The sequence below is a fragment of the Tamandua tetradactyla genome, chromosome 16, assembly GCF_023851605.1.
Source record: "Tamandua tetradactyla isolate mTamTet1 chromosome 16, mTamTet1.pri, whole genome shotgun sequence".
Taxonomy (NCBI): Eukaryota; Metazoa; Chordata; class Mammalia; order Pilosa; family Myrmecophagidae; genus Tamandua; species Tamandua tetradactyla.
Genome location: NC_135342.1, coordinates 75,753,794 through 75,776,769, shown reverse-complemented (window position 1 = coordinate 75,776,769; position 22,976 = coordinate 75,753,794). Strand labels below are relative to the sequence as shown.

The window sequence follows — 22,976 nt, the reverse complement described above, 5'->3', positions numbered from 1 at the left end:
TGTTTTTAGTTTGTCTTTATACACAAGGAAGGTGAAGGCAGACGAAGGTGAGAGGATGAAGTGGGGGATACTGTGGGAAAACCATGGCCTCCGCCCAGGACAAGGTGATCGGTGGTGCTGAGGGAAAGGAGCAGAGGCGGAACACTCTGAGAATGTTCTGGAACTGCCCAGCCAACAGGGTGGCCGCTAGCTCTGTGTCGCTACTTAATTTAAATTAATAACAGTTAAATAACTGGACTATAGTTAATAGTACAACTTCAAAAATATGCTTTCATCAATTGTAACCAATATACCACGCCAATGTCAGTTGTCAATAATAGGGTGGTATACGGGAACCCTGTATTTTATGTTGTGATTTTTCTATGAACCCATGACTACTCTAAAAAAACAAATGTTAAATAAAATAAAAAATTATTTCCTTGGTCACACTAGCCACATCTCAAGTGCTCAACAGCCACATGTGGCTACGCCCCAGCCTACAGCATGGTGCTGATATGGATCATTTGCATCATTGCAGAGGATTCTACTGTACAGTGCTGCTCTTGGAAAAGAGGCATCAGACCCCGAATTGAGAGGTGAGAGGAAAGAAAAGCTTTCCTAATACATGCAGACTGTCTCTGATATGAAGTAGAATAAAGTGGAATATTACTAATTGAATCTCTGAAAAATTAAAAAAGATAACAAGTACATAGGTATCATGAAATTAAATTTGATAGAAATGCAGATGAATTTTATTCTTACATTTTTTAATGCTCTCTGAAGAATTTTCCTAAATGAACTTTTAAAACGTTCCATATCAAAAAGGTCAATGTCTTCACCTATCAAGATGAAAAGAAAAAAAATCAAGAAAGGTACACCTCTTTAATAAATACATTTGCAAAAAATCCTGAAGCTTAACATTTTGTGTAACCACAAAGAGCAATAATAATCAAATCACATCAATGCAAATGTTCACTTTAAAATGGAAAATATTACCTGGTCCTTTACTCATCTGATAGACATCCCAAATTTTCTGGTGCCGATGAGCCTGAGTATCTGAGAGAGGAAGGAAGAGTATATTACTTACTGTCATATCATAGAACTTTGAGGAATGATGAAATAATTTCAATAATGTGAAACTAATAATGGAAAAAATTTTACTAATTTACAAATCAGGTTATGCAAATTTTTATTCAAAATATAAATTTTACATGGATTAAATTTATTTCAGAGAAATAAATCATTAAGAATTTCTTACTACAACCAACCTTGCTAATATATTACAGTTTCAGCATTTATTTTTAGTTTAGTCAGACCATTTTATTCTGTTTCCATGCAGGTTTGCTCTAAAAGAATACCACATTTATCAGCATGACAGGGAATAATGTGCTTTCCTCAGCATCTAGCACACTGTCTCAAACATAGCAGGTATCCAATAAACATGATGAAACAAGCAGAGACCTACTTTCCTGCTTATAAGGAATAATTGAACTTTGACGGTGCAGCCATCACTGTCAGCAGTGAATTGTGTCCCCTCCAGCTGTCACTCTACTTACTCATGGAGAGTTACTGATTTACTGTTGCTAGCTCCTCCCCTCCCAGTCTCTAACCTCATTAGAATTGCCTTTGTCAAGGTCAGCAATGATTTCTACATTGCCAATTCTCCATCCTTCTCCTTCTTGACCCCTCAGCAGCAGCAGCAGCTTTTCACAGGGTTCCTTCCTTTATTCAAATACTTATTAGATACTATACATGTATGTATATGCCAGCATTATCCTAGCCACTAAGGAAACATCAGTGAATAAAAGAAGCAAAGATCTCTGTCTTCAGAAGCTTATATTCTAGCAGGGGGCAGAAAATAACAAACAAACAATAAATACCATATATGGTGAAGCCAAGCCACCATGATCTCTTGTCAAATACTGTGGCATGCCAAAGTGGTCTGGCAGTGCACATTCTCACCCTTCCTAGGGTTTCTTCATCACACAGCAGAGTAACAGGTTTAGAATATGAATCAGATAGATTTCCACTCAAAATGCTCCAGTGGTTTTCCATCCCATGCAGAGCACAAACCCAACTTTTTGCCATGGCCATCATGGCCCAACATGATTTAGTCCTTACCTCACTGTCATAGGCTGGGTTCTCTGTGAAGCAGCCACTGAGACAGGAATGCAAAAGGTGTACTGGGGAGTATCCCCATGAGAAGAAAATGGGGAGAGGCAGGATTGGGTAGGGGAGCCATGAGCTCGCAGTCCTGGCCTTTCCAGCCCAACAGGGAGCTCTGGTGATAAGACGGTTAGAGCCAGTTAGAGCAGCCAAAATCGGACACAAATGAGCTAAGTCCATATACAGGTCTTGTGCAGTCACTGGCTGGGGCCTGACTGAGAAGAATAGTCCCCGCAATGTGACCACTGCCTCGCTCAGTCACTGGCTGGGGGCCGCCCAAGACAATGACCTCGGCTTGAAAGCTGAGGTTGACCTTGAAAGTACCAACAGCTGACAACAGCAAGTCCTTCTTGCAGGGGGTTATGAGCACTGTGCCTGTGTCTGCCATACTCTCCCCATCTGCTTACTTCACCTGGGCCACAGTGGCTCTTCTCTGAACACTCCAAGCTCATCTCTTCTTCAGACATCTGCACTTACTGCTCCATTTGCCTGAAATATTCTTCTCCTAGCTGGTTACACACCCAGTGCCCTCACTTCATTCTGGCCTCTACTAAAATGTCACCTACTCAGTGACCTACCCTGATGACCCTACCCAAAATAGCCCCCTATAGCCTGTTTTAGTTTTCTTCATTGCACTAATCACTGCCTGACATTATAGGTTCTATTTTTTCTTGCTTGTATCCCCAACTAGATTCTCATGGAAATTAGGGGCTTTTGTCTTGTTCATTGTTGTACTTTCAGCATCTAAACACTATCCAGAATAAGGAAGCACTTATTATATATTTGATGAATAAATGAATGAATGAATGAATATATATGTTGTAGAAGACATCCTTCAGGAGTTACAACTCAGAGTATTTTGGAGAAAAAGGGACTTTGTAAGTGAACTAGTACAATCCTCCCAGCTTACAACTGTCTTTGTTTTTGCACTGACTTCCTCGGACCCAGGACCAAGGTATTTTCTACCCTATAAAGAGGGGCTGGTGGGCCCAACCCTCAGGGTACCAACTTGCCATGTCTTGTTATTTATTACTTTTTCTATGTTTCCTTAGGCCTGGTATCTTTTTTTTTCGTCTTTTTCCTTTTGGCCCATTTATGGCAATGTGCTTGACAATTCCTAATTAATTATCTGGTTTTGTTTAAAGCAGGTATTAACAGGCACAATGTTGATATCTGCCCAAAAGACTGCATTCAAAGTGTGTGTGTGTTTTTTTTTTCTTGCTAGTAGCTTGTTGCTTGGCTCTGTTTCAGAGAGATCAGAGGGTAATTAAACTCTGTAAAAGGGTGGTACAATAATAACAGGATTTAAAAGTTTTTGTTAATGATTCTATTAAACTTCATTTTCTAAAAGTTTATGAAATAAATGGCAAGGAGTTAATACAAATGACATTTATTACCTCAAGTTGAAAATGCCCTAGAGTAATCTATGATCTCTGTGACAAACTTGGTTGACCTCCACTGTTCCATATCTTAACAAGTGGCTCTACCTTCCTTCTAGTTACATGTGCCAGATTCTTGGAGTTATCTGTGCTACCTCCCACTCTCCCCCTCTCATGACCACACCGTGTCAAGTCCTGTCGATTTTAGTACTTACATTTCTTGACCCCACTCACTTCTCTCTCTCTCTCTGGTCTCTAGTGTCTGTACTATAACCAGTGATCTTTCAAAAAACAGGAACCTAATTATATTTCCTTCTTGCACATAATCTTTCAAAGACTGCATTAGTCTTAGAGTAACGACTAAAATCCTTCAAGTCTCTATATTATGGCCTCCCACCCCCAGCACTTGCACCTCATTTAACCTGGCCTTCCTCCTCCACCACTAAGTTCCATCACCCAGCCTTCCCTCAGCTCCTGGCTATACTCTGTCCCACTCAAAGACTTTCAAAGACACTGCTATGCTTTTTGCCCCTCATACTCCTTAACCTCCCTTCTCCTCTTTGTCTAGTAAACACCAACTCATCCATCAGATGCCAGCTCAAGTGTCATTTCTTAAGGAAGTTTTTCCTAAAACCCAGAGTAAAGCATGTCCCACTATGTTCTCATAAGACTCTGCTCTATTTTTCTCTTTCTAAGCTCTCTTTATGATATGCAAGAATGCATTTGCATGGTTAATTAACCTGTCTCTTTGATTAGACTGGGACCGCCAACGGAGTATGAACCACCTGTTTGTTTACCAGTGCCTAGCATGCTGTTGTTTGGCACACAGTAGGGGCTTAATGCCCATTTGAATAAATGCATGAGAAATGGTAATTGTGTAGGTCCAGTCTTCATGATCTAAATATGACCTAACCACTGAAAATGAGATAAAGTAAGCTAGAGGAATATGCTTTAAATAAATTTAGCTATGTCATAGCAGGAGCAAAGTATTAATATTTTGTTACACTTCCAGGTCATATAAAGCCGTTAATATGAAAACAATTAATTTACATTGTTTAATAAACACCAGGCCTTGTTCTAAGTATTCCTGTACTCTTATGGTACCTGTACCCTTATTTGATCCAAACCATAACCTTATGAGGCATTATCATTATTATCCAGATTTGTTAAATGATAACACCAAGGCATAGGAATGTTACCACTTTCTCCCAGAACTCAGAGAGGCAATGAGGGAGCCATGATATGAACCCTGGAACTTTGGTGCTGGGGCTTATGGTCTTTTTTCTTTTTGGGGTACATGGGCCAGGAATCCAACCCGGGTCTCCCGCATGGCAGGCAAGAATTCTACAAGTGAACCACCAGGGCCTGTGTTTTTAGCCCCTAAACCAGGCTGTCTCCTCAATAAAATAGACAGATATCCAGAAAAAATGCAGAGAGGGGAACTAGAACATAAGGGAAAAAAAACAACAACAAAGAAATGGAAGGGAGATGCAATAACCTACTTTGAGAATAAGAACAAATACTCAGAAATATATTTTCAAATTCTGTAATTATAATTAATAATAGTAACATAAAACCCAACAAATATTTATGACATGCTAATTATGTACCAGTTACCAAGTTAGGAGTTTTCAAGCATTATCTCATTTAATCCTCCCAACAATCCTGTGAAGTAAGTACTATTATGATCTCCACTTCACTTAGGAGAGTCTGAGGCTTAGAAAGGTGATGTTATTTGACAAAGACTAAGACTGGGAAGTTACAGAGCTGGGATTCGAAACCAAGTCACCTCGACTCTAGAATTTGAGTCTTTACATATTCCACACAATATTGATTCTCTGATGAAACAAACTGGTTAAGTGTAAACATAAATCACCAAAACTTACAAATGATGTCTAAAAAGGCTGCATCATTGAGAGTTGCATGCTTCTCCTGAAAGAGATGATAAGTTACTTTTAAGTATGGTGATAGGTTTCATTCTGTCCTATCTGAAGCACATCTGAAAGGATTGGTTAGAGGTGACTATAAGTATCCTTTCAATACTTTACTGACATGGACCCTCTGTCCAATCTACTTTCTCCTGTTAACCAACAAATATACCTTCTGATTTATATCTCAGTACAGGCACTTACAACTCTTCTCCCGCTTTACTCCACATTTATCACCTGAGTTTCTGGTTTTGCTTTTTTTTTTAACATGAGCAGGCACCTGGAATCGAACCCAGGTCTCCGCCACAGCAGGCAAGAACTCTGCCTGCTGAGCCACCATGACCCGCCCTTGCTTTCTTTTTTTAAAAAAACAAAAACACTTTTATTGAGGTAGACCTGACATGCCATAAACTGCACATATTTAAAGTGCACAAATTGGGAAGTGTCAGCATCTGAATACACCTGTGAAACCATCACCACAATTAAGACAGCAAATATATCCATCAATCCCCCAAATTTCCTTATGTCCCTTTCCAATCCTTCCCTCAAATACCTCTTCCTCCTACCCTCTGGTCTTAAGGAAACCCTGATCTGCTGTCATTATAGATTTGTTTGCATTTCCTAGAGTTTCATATGAGTGGTATAAGAATATACCGTTATCTCTTCCATATCACAGGGGTTAAGGACGAGGTGCTCCTGTGATTTGGAAAGTCCATGTAAAATTATCTGGCCTTCCTTTCCTATCAGAGAAGTCTGAATTTTTTGTTTTTCTTTTATGGCGTTTTTATAGTACTTTATTGTAAAATTTGAGTTAAGGACTTGTGTTCCTTCATTTTCAAGAGGAAGCACAGGCACAGGGAAATCAAGCAAGTATCCAAAGAATTTTTTTTGTAAAGTAAAGCCTTGTTGCTAGGACGGACTGGAAACAGTATTGGGCTATTTCTAAGCCATGCCTGAAAAACATTGTCATTAATATCTGCCAGCAGGCAGCACACCCAGTTGCCAACTGGGTCCACCTCCAGCAGCAGTTGTGAGAAGGCAGAAAAGCCTGGAAGGCACCAAGGCCACCCAAGTCCTTCTACTGGCCAGGCCACTCCTCAAGGGCCTTTTGTATTCCTTTAGAAGAGAGCGGTGGGGGCCCAGAGGAGAAGGCTGGGGTGGGGGGATGAGGGAAGGTGCATCTGGGAGAAGCTAACACAGAATCAGGAAAGGCCAGACTACACCAAATAATATCCCACTGCCTTACTGAGTTTCTAAACTTTTCATGTCATTTGCAGGCCTTTGTGTGGTTGTCTGCAGCTTCTACAAAACTCTCCCCAAATTCCCATTTAATTTCTTATGCCAACCCATGATATATCAAAACTGTGCTGGGGAAGTCATGATGTGGACGGGATAATTGTATTTTTTTTCGTTTGGTTTCTTTTACTCCATATAATTGTCATTCATGTTTTTGCATGTGTTCAATTGTATAGCTATATCACAATCTGTTTATCCATTTATCAGTCGATGGACATTTATTTGGGTTGTTTCCAGCTTTTGGCTATTATGAATAATGAGGCTGTGGACATTCCTGTCCACATCTTTGTGTGGACATGCTTTCGTTTCTCTTGGGTATATACCTAGGACTGGAATGGCTGAATCATATGGTAGGTTATACATTTACCTTTTAAAGAAGCTGCCAAGTTGAATTACAAAGCGGCAGTACCATTTTACATTCTCACCAGCAGTGTATATGAGTTCTGGTTACTCTAAGTCTTAGCTACCTATGTATGGCCAGTCTTTTGTAATTTTTTCATTCTATTAAGTCTGTTGGGGTATATTATTGTAGTTTTAATTTGCATTTTTCTGATAAATACTGTTCTGAGGATCTTTTTTCATGTGCTTATTTGCCATCCACGTACCTTATTTGAAAAAGCGTGTGTTCATATCTTTTGCCCACCTTTTCTCTTATTGGGTTGTTTTCTTATTATTGAGCATGAGAATTATTTATTATTCTACAAACAAATCCTTTATCAGATAAATGATTTAGAAGTAGTTTCTACCAGTCTGCGGCTTGTCTTTTTGTTCTCTAAACAATCTTTTTTTTTTAAAACATTTTTACTCGTTATAGAACAAACTTCAAAATATGGTGTGGGTTACAGTTCTACAATTTCAGGTATTTTCTCCTAGCTGCTCTAAGACACTGGAGGCTAAAAGGAAATATAAATATAAAATATAGAGCCCTAGGTCTTCTTTAGGGCTGGCAGGAATGGATTTGGTGGGCGTTTGGCAAACCATGATAAGCAATACTCAGCTGAAGTTAGCCTCCAGGGGAGCCTCTTGACTCTATTTGAAATCTCTCAGCCACTAATACCTTATTTGTTACAATTCATTTTCTCCTTTTAGTCAGGAAAGTATTGTCGATCCCATGGTGCCAGGGTAAGGCTCATCCCTGGGAGTGATATCCCATGTTGCCAGGGAAATACCCTGGATGTCATGTCCCGTGTAGGGGGTAATGATTTTACTTGCAGAGTTGGGTCTTTAATTTCTTTTAGCAGAGTTTTATGGGTTCAGTATAGAGGTCTTACATATCTTTAGTCAGATTTATCCCTATTTCCTACTTTTTGAAGTTGTAAAGTTTTTTTTTTTTTTTTTACATGGGCAGGCACCGGGAAACGAACCCAGGTCCTTGGGCATGGCAGGCAAGCACTCTTACCTGCTGAGCCACCGTGGCCCGCCCTGTAAAGTATTTTTAAATGTCAATTTCTGACTATTTGTTGCTTGTATATAGAAATATAATTGAGTTTAATATATTGATCTTGCTGCAACTTTGTTAAATCTACCTTATTAGTTCTAGTAGATTTTTTGGGGATAAATGCCATTAGATTTTCTACATGGACTATTATGTCACCTAGGAATACAGACAGTCTTACTTCTTCCTTTCTGATCTAGATGGCTTTTATTTCTTTATCTTTAAAGACTGACCGCACTAACACGAACTTCTGGTACAATGGTGAAAAGTGGTGAGAGAATATTCTTACCCTGTCACTGACCTTAGAGAAAAAGCATTCACTCTTTCATCATTAGGTAGGATTTTAGTTACAGGGTTTTTGTAGATGTCATTTATTAGTTTGAGGGTGTTACCTTCTATTCAGTTTGCCAAGTTTTCAACAGGAATGGATTTCATCAAATTCTTTTCCTGCATCAATAGTAATGATCATATATACTTTTAAAAATGTACTTGGTGAATTATATTGATTTTCAATTGTTATACCAGCCCTACATTCCTAGGATGAACTCCACTTTGTTATGATGTTTTATTATTTTACTATATTGTTGGATTCAATTTGTTAGATTTTGGTGAGAATTTCTACATCAATCTTCATAAACAATAATAATTTATAATACTCTTTTGCATTATCTTTCTCTGATTTTGTATCTGGGGACTGCTGGCCTCACAGAATGAGTTGGATTCCCTTCCTTTTTTGGAAGTATGTAGAATTGAAAGCAGTTAGGTGTCTGCTTTCTCTGTTCTACTCATTCATCTGCTTTCCAGGTTCCTAAATTCTGTTGACCTCTCTTGTCTGCTGTGGAATCCTTTTCTTTCTTGTCTTTGAAAATTTCTATGCTTTAAAAATTCCTTACCATTTTATTGGGTTTTGGCAGTGTGGAGGAAAAAATGCCTGTTTACTCTGTATATTTTAAAGGAAAATGTTAAATTATGATTATAAACATACTATAAAAAATTCGGACATAACTCTCTTCATGAAAAGATACTATTATGAGAGTGAAAAGACAAACACAGACTGGGAGCAAATATTCACTATACATTTTCTGACTTATTCAGGATATATGAAGAATTCACAACTCAATAAGACAAAGATAAACCAATAGAAAAATGGGCAAATTATTGAACAGATTTAAGAGAAGATAATATCCAAATGAGTAATAAATAAATGAAAAAGGCTCTTTGTTAGTCATCAGGGAAATGTAAATTAAAACTACAGTGAGAAACCTCTACATTACCTACCAGAGGGCTAAAAAGAGAAAGATAGAAAATACCAACTATGACAAAGATGTGGAGCTGAACTTCCATAAACTGCTGCTCGGTGTGCAAAGTGGCACAACTACTTGTGAAACCTGGTGTTTTCTACTAAAGCCAAATATACTTATACCCTTTGAGCCAGGTATTCCATTCCACACTGCTGGTGAAGGTAAACTAGCAAAACCCTTTTAGAAAATTCTGTTATCATGCAAAATTGAACACAGGCACACCCTAGAAACTACCAATTTCACTCTTAGGAATACACCAACAGATATAAATACAGATAGTCATCAAAAGGTATTGACTATAATGTTTAAAGTTAACAGTACTGTAATAGCTAAAAACTTGAAACCATTAAAATGGACACCACCATTAGAATGGATAAATGCACTGTATATTCACACAGTGGAATTCAGTAACGAAAACGAACAACCTCCAACTACAAGCAACAACGTGGCTGAATCTCACAAAGGTAAGATTGAGTGAAAGAAGCTGACATAAAAGAGTACATATGGTATGATGCAACTTGTATAAAGTATAAAAGCAGGCAAAACTAATTTATGCTGTTAGAAGTCAGGATAGTTGGCATCCATGCAGGTGGAAGGGCTATTATCGTATTTCTACATCTTGGTGTTGGTTTCATGGGCATGTTCAGTTTGTGAAAATACATATATCTGTATATGTAGATTCCCATTAGATTTTAAACTTAATAAAAATTAAGTATCTTAAAATTAAGATACAGAAATGTATACAGTATAAAGTAAAAATTCTTCTCTTCCTCACTGTCATGCTCCCTAAGCCAAGCAGTTAGCAATCTGGTATGTATTTTTCCAGACTCTTTCTGTGTCAGGGGGTCTTAGCCTCGGCATTATTGACATTTGAGGCTGGGCACTTCTTTGTGGTAGCAGTTGTCCTGTGCATTGTAGGATATTTAGCGAGCATCCCTAGCATTGACCCATTAGATGCCAGTAGCATCCCCTTCCCAGTTTATTTATTTTTTTTATTTTGGGAGGAATTAGGATGTAGCCACACACAAAAAGTCCTTTTTTTTTTCTTAACTTTTTATTGTAGTAACATATGTACAACTCAAAATTTCCAATTTTAACCACTTTTAAGTGTACAATACAGGTGTGTTAATTACATTCACAATAATGTACTACTATCACCAATATCCATTATCCCAATATTTTCATTACTTCAAAGAGAAACTTGGTACCCATTAAGTAATACCTCCCTCTCCCCATTCCCGACTCCTAGTAACCTATAATCTATTATCTGTCCATAGGTTAATTTGCTTCCTCTAGGTATTTCATTTGCTATCATACAAAATTTGTCTTTTGGGGCTTGGTTTATCTTCCCCCAGTTTTAACAACCAAAATGTCTCCAGACATTGCCAAATGTCCACTGGAGGGGGGCAAAATTGCCCCAGTTGAGAACAACTGCTCCAGATATATACATTTATTTATATGCATAGTTATATAGTTTCTTTCCATGTTGTATACAAAAAACTAGTTTATTTTTTTCAATGGCTGAAGAATACTGTTATGTGGATGTATTATTATTTATCCGATCTCCTACTTAAGGTTGTTTCCAAATTTTGCTTTTTACACGACACTACAGCTAATACCTATATATATATATATAAAATATGCCACATGAATATTCCTGTTATAATATTATTATTTATATATGCCGGTTTATTTTCTAGCATTTCCTTAGTATAAATTTCCAGAAGTGGAATTGATGGATTAAAAAGTAAGTATATTTAAATGTAAAAGAAGGAAGCGTATATTGAAATTCTTTGTATTGTATGTGCAGCTTCTCTGAGTCTGAAATTATATTACAATAAATAAAAACATGTGAGAGGTCTACTCATGACTTTGCCATCACATTTGAGTATCATTATCTTTTCATCTTTGACAATCTGATAGGTTAAAAAAAAGTACCACTCATTATTGAATTTTCCTTGTCTGTTTTTTGACCCCCTTTTATTGTATTCACTTTTTTCCTGATTGATTTATAAACATTCTTTGTTAAGTTAAAGCTATTTAAAAAATAGTTACCTCTCCACTAGAGTAGCACATAGCTTTCATTGCTTCAGTTCAGTAGCTGCCTTAAACCCCCTCCTTTTATACAAAATCCCTTTTGGACTAAGGAAAAGAAGAAAGAAAAAGAACAGCAGAGTAGCACATTCAAGGTTACTCAGTCTGAACCCTGTTACCTCACAAAGCAGAATCAAGTCCTGGGCAAGAGGCTCCTTTCTCTGCCGAAAGTTTACAGTCTGCAGTTGCTTTTCAGACAAAAAACCCCATGCTTTTAGGATTGTTATCATTTCACTCATAGGGATTTTCAAGAAGGTCCTCTTGATAAACTCTGCAACAGTCTCATCCATCTCTTTGGCACTTTAACAACAATAGCACAAAGTATTAACCAAACACAAAAGTTTAACCAATTGTGAATTTTTCAGCACCATATTTTTAGCTGGTATTTTTACTTGTAGGTCAAACACCCAAATTTTTACCTTTTTCAGTCACATAGCAAATAGTTTCACGTAAGGACTTAATTATTTTCTCATTAAGCTATATATTTCAATATGCGATAGTTTTAAAAAATTAGTGCTATCTCTTTGAGTATTTTAATCCTTTGATGGCAGTGATATATAAATCATTCATTCATTCACTGATTCCTATAACAAATTACTGAGCATCTGTTTATCCCAGACACTTATCTAGGCACTAGGGATTGATATATCCATGAACAAAACAGAAAACTTCCTGCCAATATGGAGCACCCATTCTAGTGGGAAAGAGAGAGAAAAGTGGTAAGTGTATTGGAAAAAAATGGAGTGCTGTTAGGCAGATTGGGAGTGAGGCAGAGGCAGGGGGTGAACAGATTAGGCCTCCTAGAGAAGGTGACATTTAAGCTAATCCTTGGAGAAGAGGGAGCTAGTCACATGGCTATCTGGTGGAAGACCTTTCCAGGTAGAAGGAGGCAGAGCCTGCCTGGGGCCTTCAGGAAACAGTGAGGAGTGCAGAGAGGGAGGGGGCACAGAAAAGGAACTGAGATCAGATGTAATGAAGGACCTGTCTGGGCCACTGTTAGATTTATGACTTGTACTTTCAGAGAAACATGGCACTGGATGGTGCTGGTGTTGGGCAGAGGCACGCTATGTTCTCATCCTGGTTTTCTACCAGGATCAACCTAGCTACTGTGTTGGGAATGTCGTCCAGGGAGACTAGGGCAGAAACAGGAGACCAATTAGGAGGCTGCTAGGATAACACAGGTACAAGATAATGCTGGGCCAATGTGGAGGACTTGGAAAGCAGTCAAATATAAAGTATTCTAAAGTACTTTATACTTTAGTGTAATTATAGGTATACAGGAAAATTAAAAAGTACAGTGTTCCCATACACACCCCCACCCATCAGTGTTCCCTATTGTTAACATTTTGAATTAGTGTGGGCTATTTATTATAATTGATGAACCAATATTATTAGAATTATATTATTAAGTAAAGTCCACAGTTTCCATTAGGGATTACTTTCTGCACTGTACAGGTCTATGGGTAGGTGGGTTTTGGTTTACTTTGTTTAATTTTTATTGTGATAACATGTATACAACATAAAATTTCCTATTTTAATCATTTTTAAATATACAATTCAGTGGTATTAATTACATTCATAATGTTATGCTACTATCACCACCATTTCAATATATTTTGGAGAGAAAGCCTATAGGAGTTCCTGATGGATTAGTAATAGAGTGTGAGCGAAAGAGAAGAATCAAAGTTAATACCAAGTTTTTTCCCATGCAGCGCAAAGGATGGACTTACAGTTACCTGAGATGGAGAAGACTGTGGGTGGGGCAGAAGAAAGCACAAAATTTCTATTTGGAACCTGTAAATTTTAAGATAAGCATTAGACTCCATGTGGAGATACTGAATAAACAGCTGGATTTATGAGTATAGATGACAGAGCTGGAGATAAGAAAGGAATAGTTCTAGTCTGCTGATTCTTTATAGAGTTGCCAATAACATGGAATTATTACCTGCACTTTTCCGGCCCCATTCCTGAAGATGATACTCTTCAACTGTCCAAAGTCTTGAACCCCAAATCTGTTGTGGCTCACCCCATAATAGGGAAGGACAATAATCTTCAAGAGCGTGACCTAGCAGTAGTATTAAAGATGATGTACAGGGAAAGGGGATTCAGAGCCCTTTTATTACTTTCTTTTTTATTACTTTCCTCAGGGCATAAGCTGTGTGCCAAGTGTGACAGCTGATTGCAAACTCTTGCTACCTCATTTGGGTACATTTTTGAATATATGACATAGAAAGCAAGCATGGTTTCTAAACAAAGAATGAGCTGGATATCTACAGATTTTAACTTCTCTTAACAGCCTATCTTCCAAGCACACAGATACTGGTATAAGTCTGTCAGAAATAAGTTTGTCAATTCCGCTTGCTTCCACGTTAACTATAGAATTTCCAATCACACAACAGAGGAGTGTTCCCCTATAAGAATCCTGGATGTGACTTATTTCTATACTGAGTATTTTTTGAATACTACATATAATTTATTATAACTGCCCATTTCTGAGAAGATATGGGCAAGTGACTTTTAAGATACTAAAAATTATAGATGAAACAAAGATAAAGAGGAATGATTAGGAAACATTTAGAAAGAGAAAAATAATTGAAATAAAAACATGGGAACAGAACCAAGATCATGAAAATTGAGTCTGATTTGTTTCCTCGTCAGAAAACAGGACCATCCTGCCTTATAGTTAAGATTAAATTCTTTACTGTGGTCTACAAGGTTCTGCCTTGCCTGGTCCTTGCCTCCATCCCCATCATCAACTATTCTCTCCTTGGTTTTCTGAGCCCCAGCTCCAGTGACTTTAAGTTTCTCTAATGTAGAATGATCTCTCAGCAAAGAACCATTGTACCTGCTGTTATTTCTCCCCAGAAGGTTCTTCCTAAACATACTATATGGGTGGCTGCTTCTTATAATTTGGATCTCAGCTTGTCTTCTCAAAGAGGCGTTTTCTGACCACCCAATTTCAAGTTCCACCTTCCACTTGATCTAAAATGTTCTTGTTTATTCTTTAAGGGGAGGGGCTATGTCAGTTTTATTCATGGCTATAGCCCTAAAAACTAGAACGGTATTCTTGTCAGCCCACCGTCTAATATATATTTGATAAATACTTGCGGCATGAATGACTAGATACTCTCCCTAAACAATATGCCTGAGGAGATAAATCAACCTGGGAATGATTAAAAAGTTCAACAGCCAGTGAAGTATCAATCCAACACTTTTCCCATCGAGAATATTTTTGTGGGGAACGAGAATTGCTTAACATAATGATTCCTAGGCTCCATCAGTTAATTGGGGCGGGGGAGGGGGAGGTGTGTGTGTGTGGCGCACGTAGGGCTTGAGATTTTGCACTTTAAAAGAACACATCAGACGATTCTTAATTCTGGGGGAAAGTGTGCAGAACGCCATTCTAAAGAATTCTGGGAGAAGGAGCCCAACTCATTTCACCAATATAGTCGGAAAATCCCTGAAAAGACTTCTCTGATTTCCGATGATTGTCTTTTTAATTTTTTACGTATTACTTAGCAAAGTATCTGGAATGTAGCAGAATATGTATGGAATAAACGCGTGATAAAAGACCTCTCTTAAATAACGATCCTGTACACATACCGCTGAAGAGCTGCCACAGGAGTATAACGGGTAATACGAGAGGCAGCATGGACGAAAAAGGACGGAAGCCAAGGCAAAGTGAAAATCAAAACAAAACTCCTAATTCTGGGTGAATAAGACTTTCACGAAGCTATGAAGGTATGACGTGGGGTGGCGGAGACAGCTGGTCACGTGACAACTGAAGCCCGCTCCAGCGCAGACTCGGGCCCTACGGAAGGCCCCGCCCCGTCCGCGGCGGACGTGACGCCACGACCGAACTGCATTGTTCTCTGCCATCTCAGCCTCCTCGGGAGTCCCCCGCCCCCCGCCTGAGGCCAAGCGTCCGCCCCGCACCCTTAGGGCCTGCGGTTGTCAAGAAGAGGCCGCCCCTGAGGCCCGGGACCTGCTCTCCTTGAGGCTCCCACCACCCTCCGCGGCCCGATCCCAGCAGTCAGGGACTCCCTTACCGTCCCACATCTCCCGCGGCCTCACGCCTCAGCAGCAGTTCCCGCTCTCTGTACCTTCAAAACCACCAATGGCAGTTTCCGCTGCCTCCTGAGCCCCGCCCACCGGCGCTCAAACTTTAGGCTGCACCCTAAGTATAGGGGACCACAGGGAGGGGAGCGAAAGGAGCGAAAGGCGCCGAGCCCCAGCGTCACTCTTCTTAATAGAAAGATGTTTACGTGAATTGTTTCTGAGTAACAAATCTGTTCTGATGGTTTGGTTTGTAGTTTTGACACTGCTGTGCCTCAGTGGACTCACTTCCTCAACCCCCACAGCGCTAGAAAATGGGCCGGCCCAGGGCGGATAGCGCATGCGCCGCAGTGGCCGCGCGTCGGGGGCGGGGCCGTCCAAGTTTACGGTGGAGGGCGCCCGAGTCTTCGCTGGGTCGGGGCGGGCAGGGCTCAGGCTTCCCGGGACAGGTGGCCTAGGGGTCATGAGTCTTCGTGAATGAATAGCGCTTCAGACTTCCAGTGGCTGCGAGTCGGGTGAGTCTCAGGAATCCGGGCTGTTCTGAGGAGTGGCCTCTTTCTTGGCCTCGCCCTGCCTGTGGGCGCCGGGGAGGCCACGGGGCACCCCGCTTGGCCTTGCTCACGCCCCGCCGTGCCACCTTGTGCCCGACTTCTCGCCCGCCCTCCTGGATTCGGGCCAGGGAGACCGGCCTCTAGGGGCCTGGGGAAAGGGACTTGGCACCCGGAGCCATGCAGACAAGTCACTGCGCCTGGCTTTGGGGGGCGATCCTAGGCATTCTGCGAGGATGGCAGGGGGTGCGTTGTAAGACCTCTGCCCTCAGGTGGTGTAGAGTAGATCTGTTGGGATCCACCCGGCGACTCATAGCAGTGTGACCTTGGACGTCCCCCCACTCCCACCCCGCCTTGACTTCCTTGTCTGTGAAATGGGTGTAAGCCTTCTCATCGGCTGTGAGATTGAACCTTTAACGCTGTTTAACTTGGTGAGTTCTCAGTAGATCATATTGTTGCCAATTCTCGTTCATTTAGAAATTTCGAATTTGCATGTAAAAAATGGGTGCCTGTTAGAGCTTTTCTTAGTGCAGTGATGGTTGTCACCAATCCATCTTGCTACGTGAATCCAGTAAGTTTTCCAGCAGTACCCTTTTCAGGAAGAGTAGACATTAAAAACCCCTTTATCGGTAATTCAGAACACAGGAAAACATTGTCTATATTTTAGAACCTTGTCTACTCTTTGAGACCAAAGAAAGAAAGGTTTATTTTGTCTAGAACCTAAATTTTCTGTAGCGCATAATCTAACTCAACCTGCTCATTTAAGCAATCTAAACACAGGGAGCCCAGAAGAAGAATGAGGGCCTTTAATCCTGTATAGCTTAATGTAATGCCCAGATACATCCCAGAATATATTAAGCATGTAATTAAAAAGTATTGGCAAAGTTCCTTGAGGAATGGGAGAAAAAATATGAAACTATGGAACTTTACCACCAGGGAAACCCCTAATACTGTATCAGACATTACAGACACCCAAATCAATAGGCCAAGCCCTTGATCTTGAGGCTTGCTCTTGTGGAGCCTATGTATGTAGCGGAAAAGCTTCACCTACCTGGAAGTATGCCTAAGAGTTACTTCTGGAGGACCTCTTTTGTTGCTTAGATGTGGCCTCACTCTCTCTAAACCCAACTCTACAAGTGACATCATTGCCCTCTCTCCTATGTGGGACATGACATCCAGGGGTGAAAATCTCACTGGCCGCTCCCAAGGATAGCTCCCAGGGATATCTGGCCTTAGCACGACGAAATCAACAATGCCATCCTGACCAAAAGGGTGAAAAGAAGTATAACAAATAAGGTATCTGGTTGAGAGAGTTCAAATAGAGTCCAGAGGCTATTCTTGGAGGTCACTCTGACGCATACTTCAGTTAGACATTACTACCTATCATAACTTGCCAAACCCTAATGAAAACCATTGCAACCAATCCTAAAGAGCACCAGGGTGGACAGCCTTTCCAACATGAAAAAGTTAGAATGGGCATAACTCAAATACCCCTGAGGAGTGGGATAGAAAGATCAAAGGTGATGGTCAAGTTAAACAGAGAAGGTAGGGTTTAACGAATGAGTATAATTGTTGAATCATTATATTTATATTTCTTTTAGTCTCCAGTGTCTTAGAACAGATAGAAGTAAAAACCTAAATTGTGGAATTGTAACCTATACCAAACTCTGTAATCTATTCTATAGCTAGTTGTTGCACTGTGCGTTGAAATCTATTGTTTTTTTGTGTGTATGTTATTTTTCACAAGAGAAAAAAAGTGATGATAAAATAATATATATTCCTTTTAGCCTCCAATGTTCTGGAGCAGCTAGAAGGAAAAATCTGAGATGATGGTATGGTAGCCCTTGACAAATTCTAGGATCTATGCTGTAACTATTTGTTGAAGAGTGTTTCGAAAACTATTGCTTTTTTCTTTCTTTTTTTTTTTTTGTACATATTTTATATTCTACAATAAAACAAAACCAAAAAACCTTTATTGGGTTTAAAGATTACTGTACTTGTATTTTCACAATAGTGTTCCGTGAAGAGGCTTAAGCAAAGAGAACGTTTGGAAACTTTCACTTTAAATGGAGCTTTTCACTTTAAAGAAGTTTTTACTGGCAAAGGAATTCTGCCATTTATATCTCCTTTCATGTAAATTCAGGATTTTGTGTTTATTTAGTGGATTTGAAATCAGCTTTATCTCCATTCTTATTTTTACCATGTACCAATTGTGCTACGTACCAGTTCTCAATTTCTTTTAATCATAAATTCAACCTTTTGTTAACATTTTTGGGAAATTTACTGTGCATTTACAAGAATACTCCCTTAGTAGAACTTCGAGGTGTATGGACGAATTTTTTCTCTGAAATTCATCTTACTTGGCAGAATGCTCTGCATCTATTAAGCGCTGGTAAATGTTTGTTCAGAGAAAGATACCATGTGGTTCCGTTCCTTCAGAAACTATGCGTGGAAGACTCCCAGCATCCCTTTCCCCAGGAGCCCTGGGGTTGTTGTCATTATTGATGTGGCATGGTCTGTACTCTGGTAGCACCACGTACTCAGAAGCATCTGTTTACATTTGGTGACTTTGCGTCTGTCTGTCTGTGATAAGTCAAAGTAGATAGGGTAGATAGACCCCTGCTGTGTCTGCTGCCTCTGTTGAAATAACATTTCATAGTTTGAAAAGATTGGACAATACTGATTTAATATCAGTGCTTTCAGAAATGTAGGCTTTTTAAAAATATGTTTTAAATTGCATTAAATATTTAAAGTATTAATTTGCAGTTTTCCCTGGAAAACAGATTCTTCAGATTTTGAACAAGATCATTTTACTGACCTTGTTTTTTTGCTTGTTTAAAAATAACATTAGAAATTGCAATTTAGTGGAAAGTTCTTTCTTTAGTGGAAAGTTAGTCACACAGTTAGCAAAATCTTTTTTAAGAAACAACAAATGGCCTTAAAATACAGGGTTCCCCTCCCGCCTTTGATTATACATCTGCTCAAGTGTGTTATCAGAATCCTTACCCTATTTCTTTACTAGAGTTAATATATTTCTTACTCTAGATTTCTTTATTTTCTGAAATTATGCCACCTGGTGGTTGAAGTCTGCTCTCTATCCTAGAATACTCATCAGGAAAAATTTACCTGTATCTTATAGAATAAAGTGAAGAAGTGAATAAAATAAAACTATAATGTTTATATCGTCAGTGAGAGACCCTACCACTTCTACCCTCCCAGCCTACCCCAGTAAATCTTAAAATTGCTTTGCAATGGCCTCTCAGATATCAGAACAGCAAATTAATTGCCACAGCTGAACATTTTTAAGTTTCAATGAACTGTTTTGGAATCATTGAAGTGTGTGTGCATCCTTAAGGAAGTAAGGGGGTACTATCAAAGAAAGGAGGTGTAATTTTGACAAGTTGACCCTTCTAATGTTAGCAAAATGCCAGTGTTATAAGTTCTGACTGAAATATTGTGCTTAATTAAATAATAGCTCTCTCACTGCAAATGGATTTTATCTCTCTCTCTCACTGCAGACACCCACGCCCAGGGTCTTGATAGCAAATAAGTGTTCCCTTCATTTTTTTCTTTAATGTAATTTTATTGAGATATAGTCACACACCAGGCAATCCATGGTTCCTAGTAAATCCTCACTTAGTTGTGCATTCATCACTATAATCATTTTTAGAACATTTGGGTTACTCCGGAAAAAGAAATAAAAAGAAAACAGAAAACTCCAAACATCCCTTACCCCTTATCCCTCCTTCTAATTGATTGCTAGTACTGTAGTCTGCTCACTTAAAAAAAAATTTTTTTTTTATTGAGATATCCTCACACACCGTGCAGTCCTCACACAGTATATAATCTGTGGCTTACAAAATCATCACATAGTTGTGTATTCATCACCATGATCATTTTAAGAATATTTACTTCTTTCCAGAAAAATAAAAATAAAAACCGCATACGTCCCATACCCCTTACCCCTCCCTCTCATTGACCACTAGTATTGGAATCTACCCAAAATTTTTTACCCCTTATCCCCCCATTGTTTGTATTTATTTTGCCCTTATTTTTTTACTCATCTGTCCAGACCCTGGATAAAGTATGTGTCAGCCACAAGGTTTTCAGAACACATGGTCACACCTCAAAGCTACTTAGTTGTATGATCGTCCCTAAGAACCAAGGCCCCTGGGATACAGTTCAGCAGTTTCAGGTATTTCCTTCTAACTACTCAAATACACTAAAAATTAAAATGGGATATCTATATAATGAATATGAATAACCTCTAGACTCTGTTTGAAATCTCTCAGCCACTAAACTTTATTTTGTCTCATTTTTTCTCATGTTGCCAGGGAGATTTGCACCCCTGGGAGTCACATCCCATGTAGTGGGGAGAGCAGTGATTTCACCAACTGAGTTGGTCTACCCACTTAAAAATTTTTTTAATTGTAAAAATAACATACATACAAAGAAAGACAAAAGTAATAATTTTCAAAGCACACTTCAAGTAGTTACAGAACAGGTCCTAGAGTTAGTCAGGGACTACCATTCCATCATTTCAGATTTTTCCTTCTAGCTGCTCCAAAACACTGAAAGCTAGAAAAAATATCAATATAGTGATTCAGCAGTCATACTCCTTTGTTAAATCGCATTTTCTCTTTTATATCTCCTCCTCCTACTTTAATCCTTCTCTCAATCTATAGGGATCTTTGGGGAATAACTGTTCTGACTTTTTCATGTTGAGAAGAGGTGTGCATACTAAAGGATAGGGGGATGTGGTTAATTGATAGCCCTAGAGGGGCTTCTTTCTCTGGGTTTCAGGATTTATCTGACCTAGGAACCCTCTAGGAGTTTTATGTTCCAAGTACTTAAACCCTTACAGAGTCACAGTTCAATCCCTACGTATTCTTTTTTTTTTTTCTTAAACTTTTCTTTATTGTATAGTATAACATATATACAAAGCAAAGAAATAAAAAAGCAATAGTTTTCAAAGCACTCCTCACAAGCAGTCACAGGACAGACCCCAGAGTCTGTCATGGGCCACCACATGATCCTCTCATATTTTTCCTTCTGGCTGCTCCGGAATATAGGAGGCTAGAGGGCTTAAATACTTTTTTATCATCACAATCGATTTTTTTCCTTCTTTTTTTGTGAAAAATAGCATATATACAAAAAAGCTATAGATTTCAAAGCACAGCACCAGAATTAGTTGTAGAATGTATTTCAGACTTGACATGGGTTACAATTTTACAATTTTAGATTCTTACTTTTAGCTGCTCTAAAAGGCTGAGACTAAAAGAGATATCAATTTAATGATTCAGCATTCATGTTCATTTGTTAAGTCCTATCTTCTATGTATAATTCCACCATCACCTTTGATCTTTCCATACCATTCTTTGGGGTTGTTTGGGCTATGGCAGTTCTAAATTTTTGCTATTGGAAGGGTCTGTCACTAATATGGGATAGGGAGATGGAACCATCTGATGTTCTGGAGAGGCTGGGCTAGGTTTCAGGACTTCTGTGGACCAGGGACCCATCTGGAGGTTGTAGGTTTCTGGAAAGTTACTCTAGTGCCTGGAACCCTTGTGGAATCTTATAAATTGCCCTAGGTGTTGTTTAGGATTGGCTGGAATGGTCCTGGTTGGGGGTTGGTTTCAAGGTCTACCTGAAGCTTGCGTAAAAGCAACTTCCAGAGTAGCCTCTCGGCTCTATTTGAACTCTCTCAAGAGTGCCACTGATACTTTATTAATTACACTTCTTTTCCCCTTTTGGTCAGGATGGAATTATTGATCCCACGGCGCCAGGTCTGAATTCATCCCTGGGAGTCCTCTCCCATGTCGCCAGGGAGACTTTCACCCCCGGATGTCATGTCCCACATAGCGGGGAGGACAGTGATTTCACTTGCAGAGTTGGGCTTAGAGAGACCGAGGCTACATCTGAGCAACAACAGAGGTCCTCCAGAAGTAACTCTTAGGCATGCCTTTAGGTAGTCTAAGCTTTGCCGCTACCTACATAAGCTTCACAAGAGTAAACTTCATTGTTGAGGGCATGGCCTTTTGATTTGGGTATCCCTAAGGTTTGACACAGTATTGGGATTCCCTGATGGTAAGGTTTAGTAGTTCCATAGTCTTTCTCCCCTCCCTCAGGGGACTTTGCCAATACTTTTTGATTATCTGCTTAATATACTTTAGGATATTTCCAGGCGTATAATCCATACAGGATTAAAGGACCTCTTTCTTATTCTGTGCTACTGTGCTTTAGTTGCTCAAATGAACTACGCAGATAGTTTGAATTAGATTATGCGCTACAGAAAATTTCAGTTCCGAATCAAATAAACCTTTCTTCCATTGGTCTCAAAGAGCATGTGTGGTTCTAAAATATTTACCTCTGTGTCCTGAATTACTTTAACCCCAACCTGTTCAGCTTCGTTCTTATCTGTAAATATCAGGATATATATATATAACAGCTTCTCAAAATCTAGAAATAAAAATCACCACTCTGGACTTAATGTGTTTGTTATAAAAGCTTACAATCTAGGCTTCTGTTTTCTAATAAGCATTTTCTAAAGGTGATCATACCATTGTTGTTTTTTTTGTTCCTGGCTTATTTTGTCTCACCAAATGTCCTGCCTACTATATAGAAAACCCAACAAGAGTGCTATGGGATCTATTTAAATGGAACCACTGCCAGTCTGGACTAAAAAGGACAAATTGAAGGAAAAATAACTTCAAAGGCAGACCCATGGAAGATAAGGTCTGAAGCCAAGAAACCTTAGGTTAGAGGAGCTGACCCACCCATCACTTGGAGAGGGT

General features: G+C 39.2%; 2 protein-coding genes and 1 long non-coding RNA gene across 6 annotated transcripts in view; 2 read left to right on the top strand and 1 right to left on the bottom strand.

The window, feature by feature from the left end:
- The window catches only part of CENPN (centromere protein N), a 27,327-nt gene extending 11,368 nt beyond the window's left edge, over positions 1–15,959 (bottom strand). Inside the window, exons 1-6 of one of the 4 annotated variants that reach the window (XM_077133118.1) lie at positions 15,628–15,959; positions 13,315–13,372; positions 11,698–11,878; positions 5,411–5,456; positions 976–1,035; positions 742–818 (exon numbers count right to left, since the gene is read on the bottom strand). In XM_077133118.1, coding sequence (XP_076989233.1) covers positions 742–818; positions 976–1,035; positions 5,411–5,456; positions 11,698–11,868 — 354 coding nt within the window. In that variant the 5' untranslated portion in view covers positions 11,869–11,878; positions 13,315–13,372; positions 15,628–15,959. Of the gene's footprint in view, positions 1–741; positions 819–975; positions 1,036–5,410; positions 5,457–11,697; positions 11,879–13,314; positions 13,373–15,181; positions 15,446–15,627 lie in introns of those variants that run through there. The other 3 variants (XM_077133115.1, XM_077133116.1, XM_077133117.1) reach the window with 3 other exon arrangements.
- The window catches only part of CMC2 (C-X9-C motif containing 2), an 85,540-nt gene that overhangs the window by 15,217 nt on the left and 47,347 nt on the right, over positions 1–22,976 (top strand). Inside the window, exon 3 of the mRNA XM_077133120.1 lies at positions 433–575. Within this exon, the coding sequence (XP_076989235.1) occupies positions 433–575 (143 nt within the window). The remainder of the gene's footprint in view (positions 1–432; positions 576–22,976) is intronic.
- LOC143659812 (uncharacterized) lies at positions 15,850–22,976 on the top strand. Its single transcript, XR_013163758.1, has 2 exons — positions 15,850–16,149; positions 22,805–22,976. It is a non-coding gene; the product is annotated as an uncharacterized LOC143659812 (long non-coding RNA).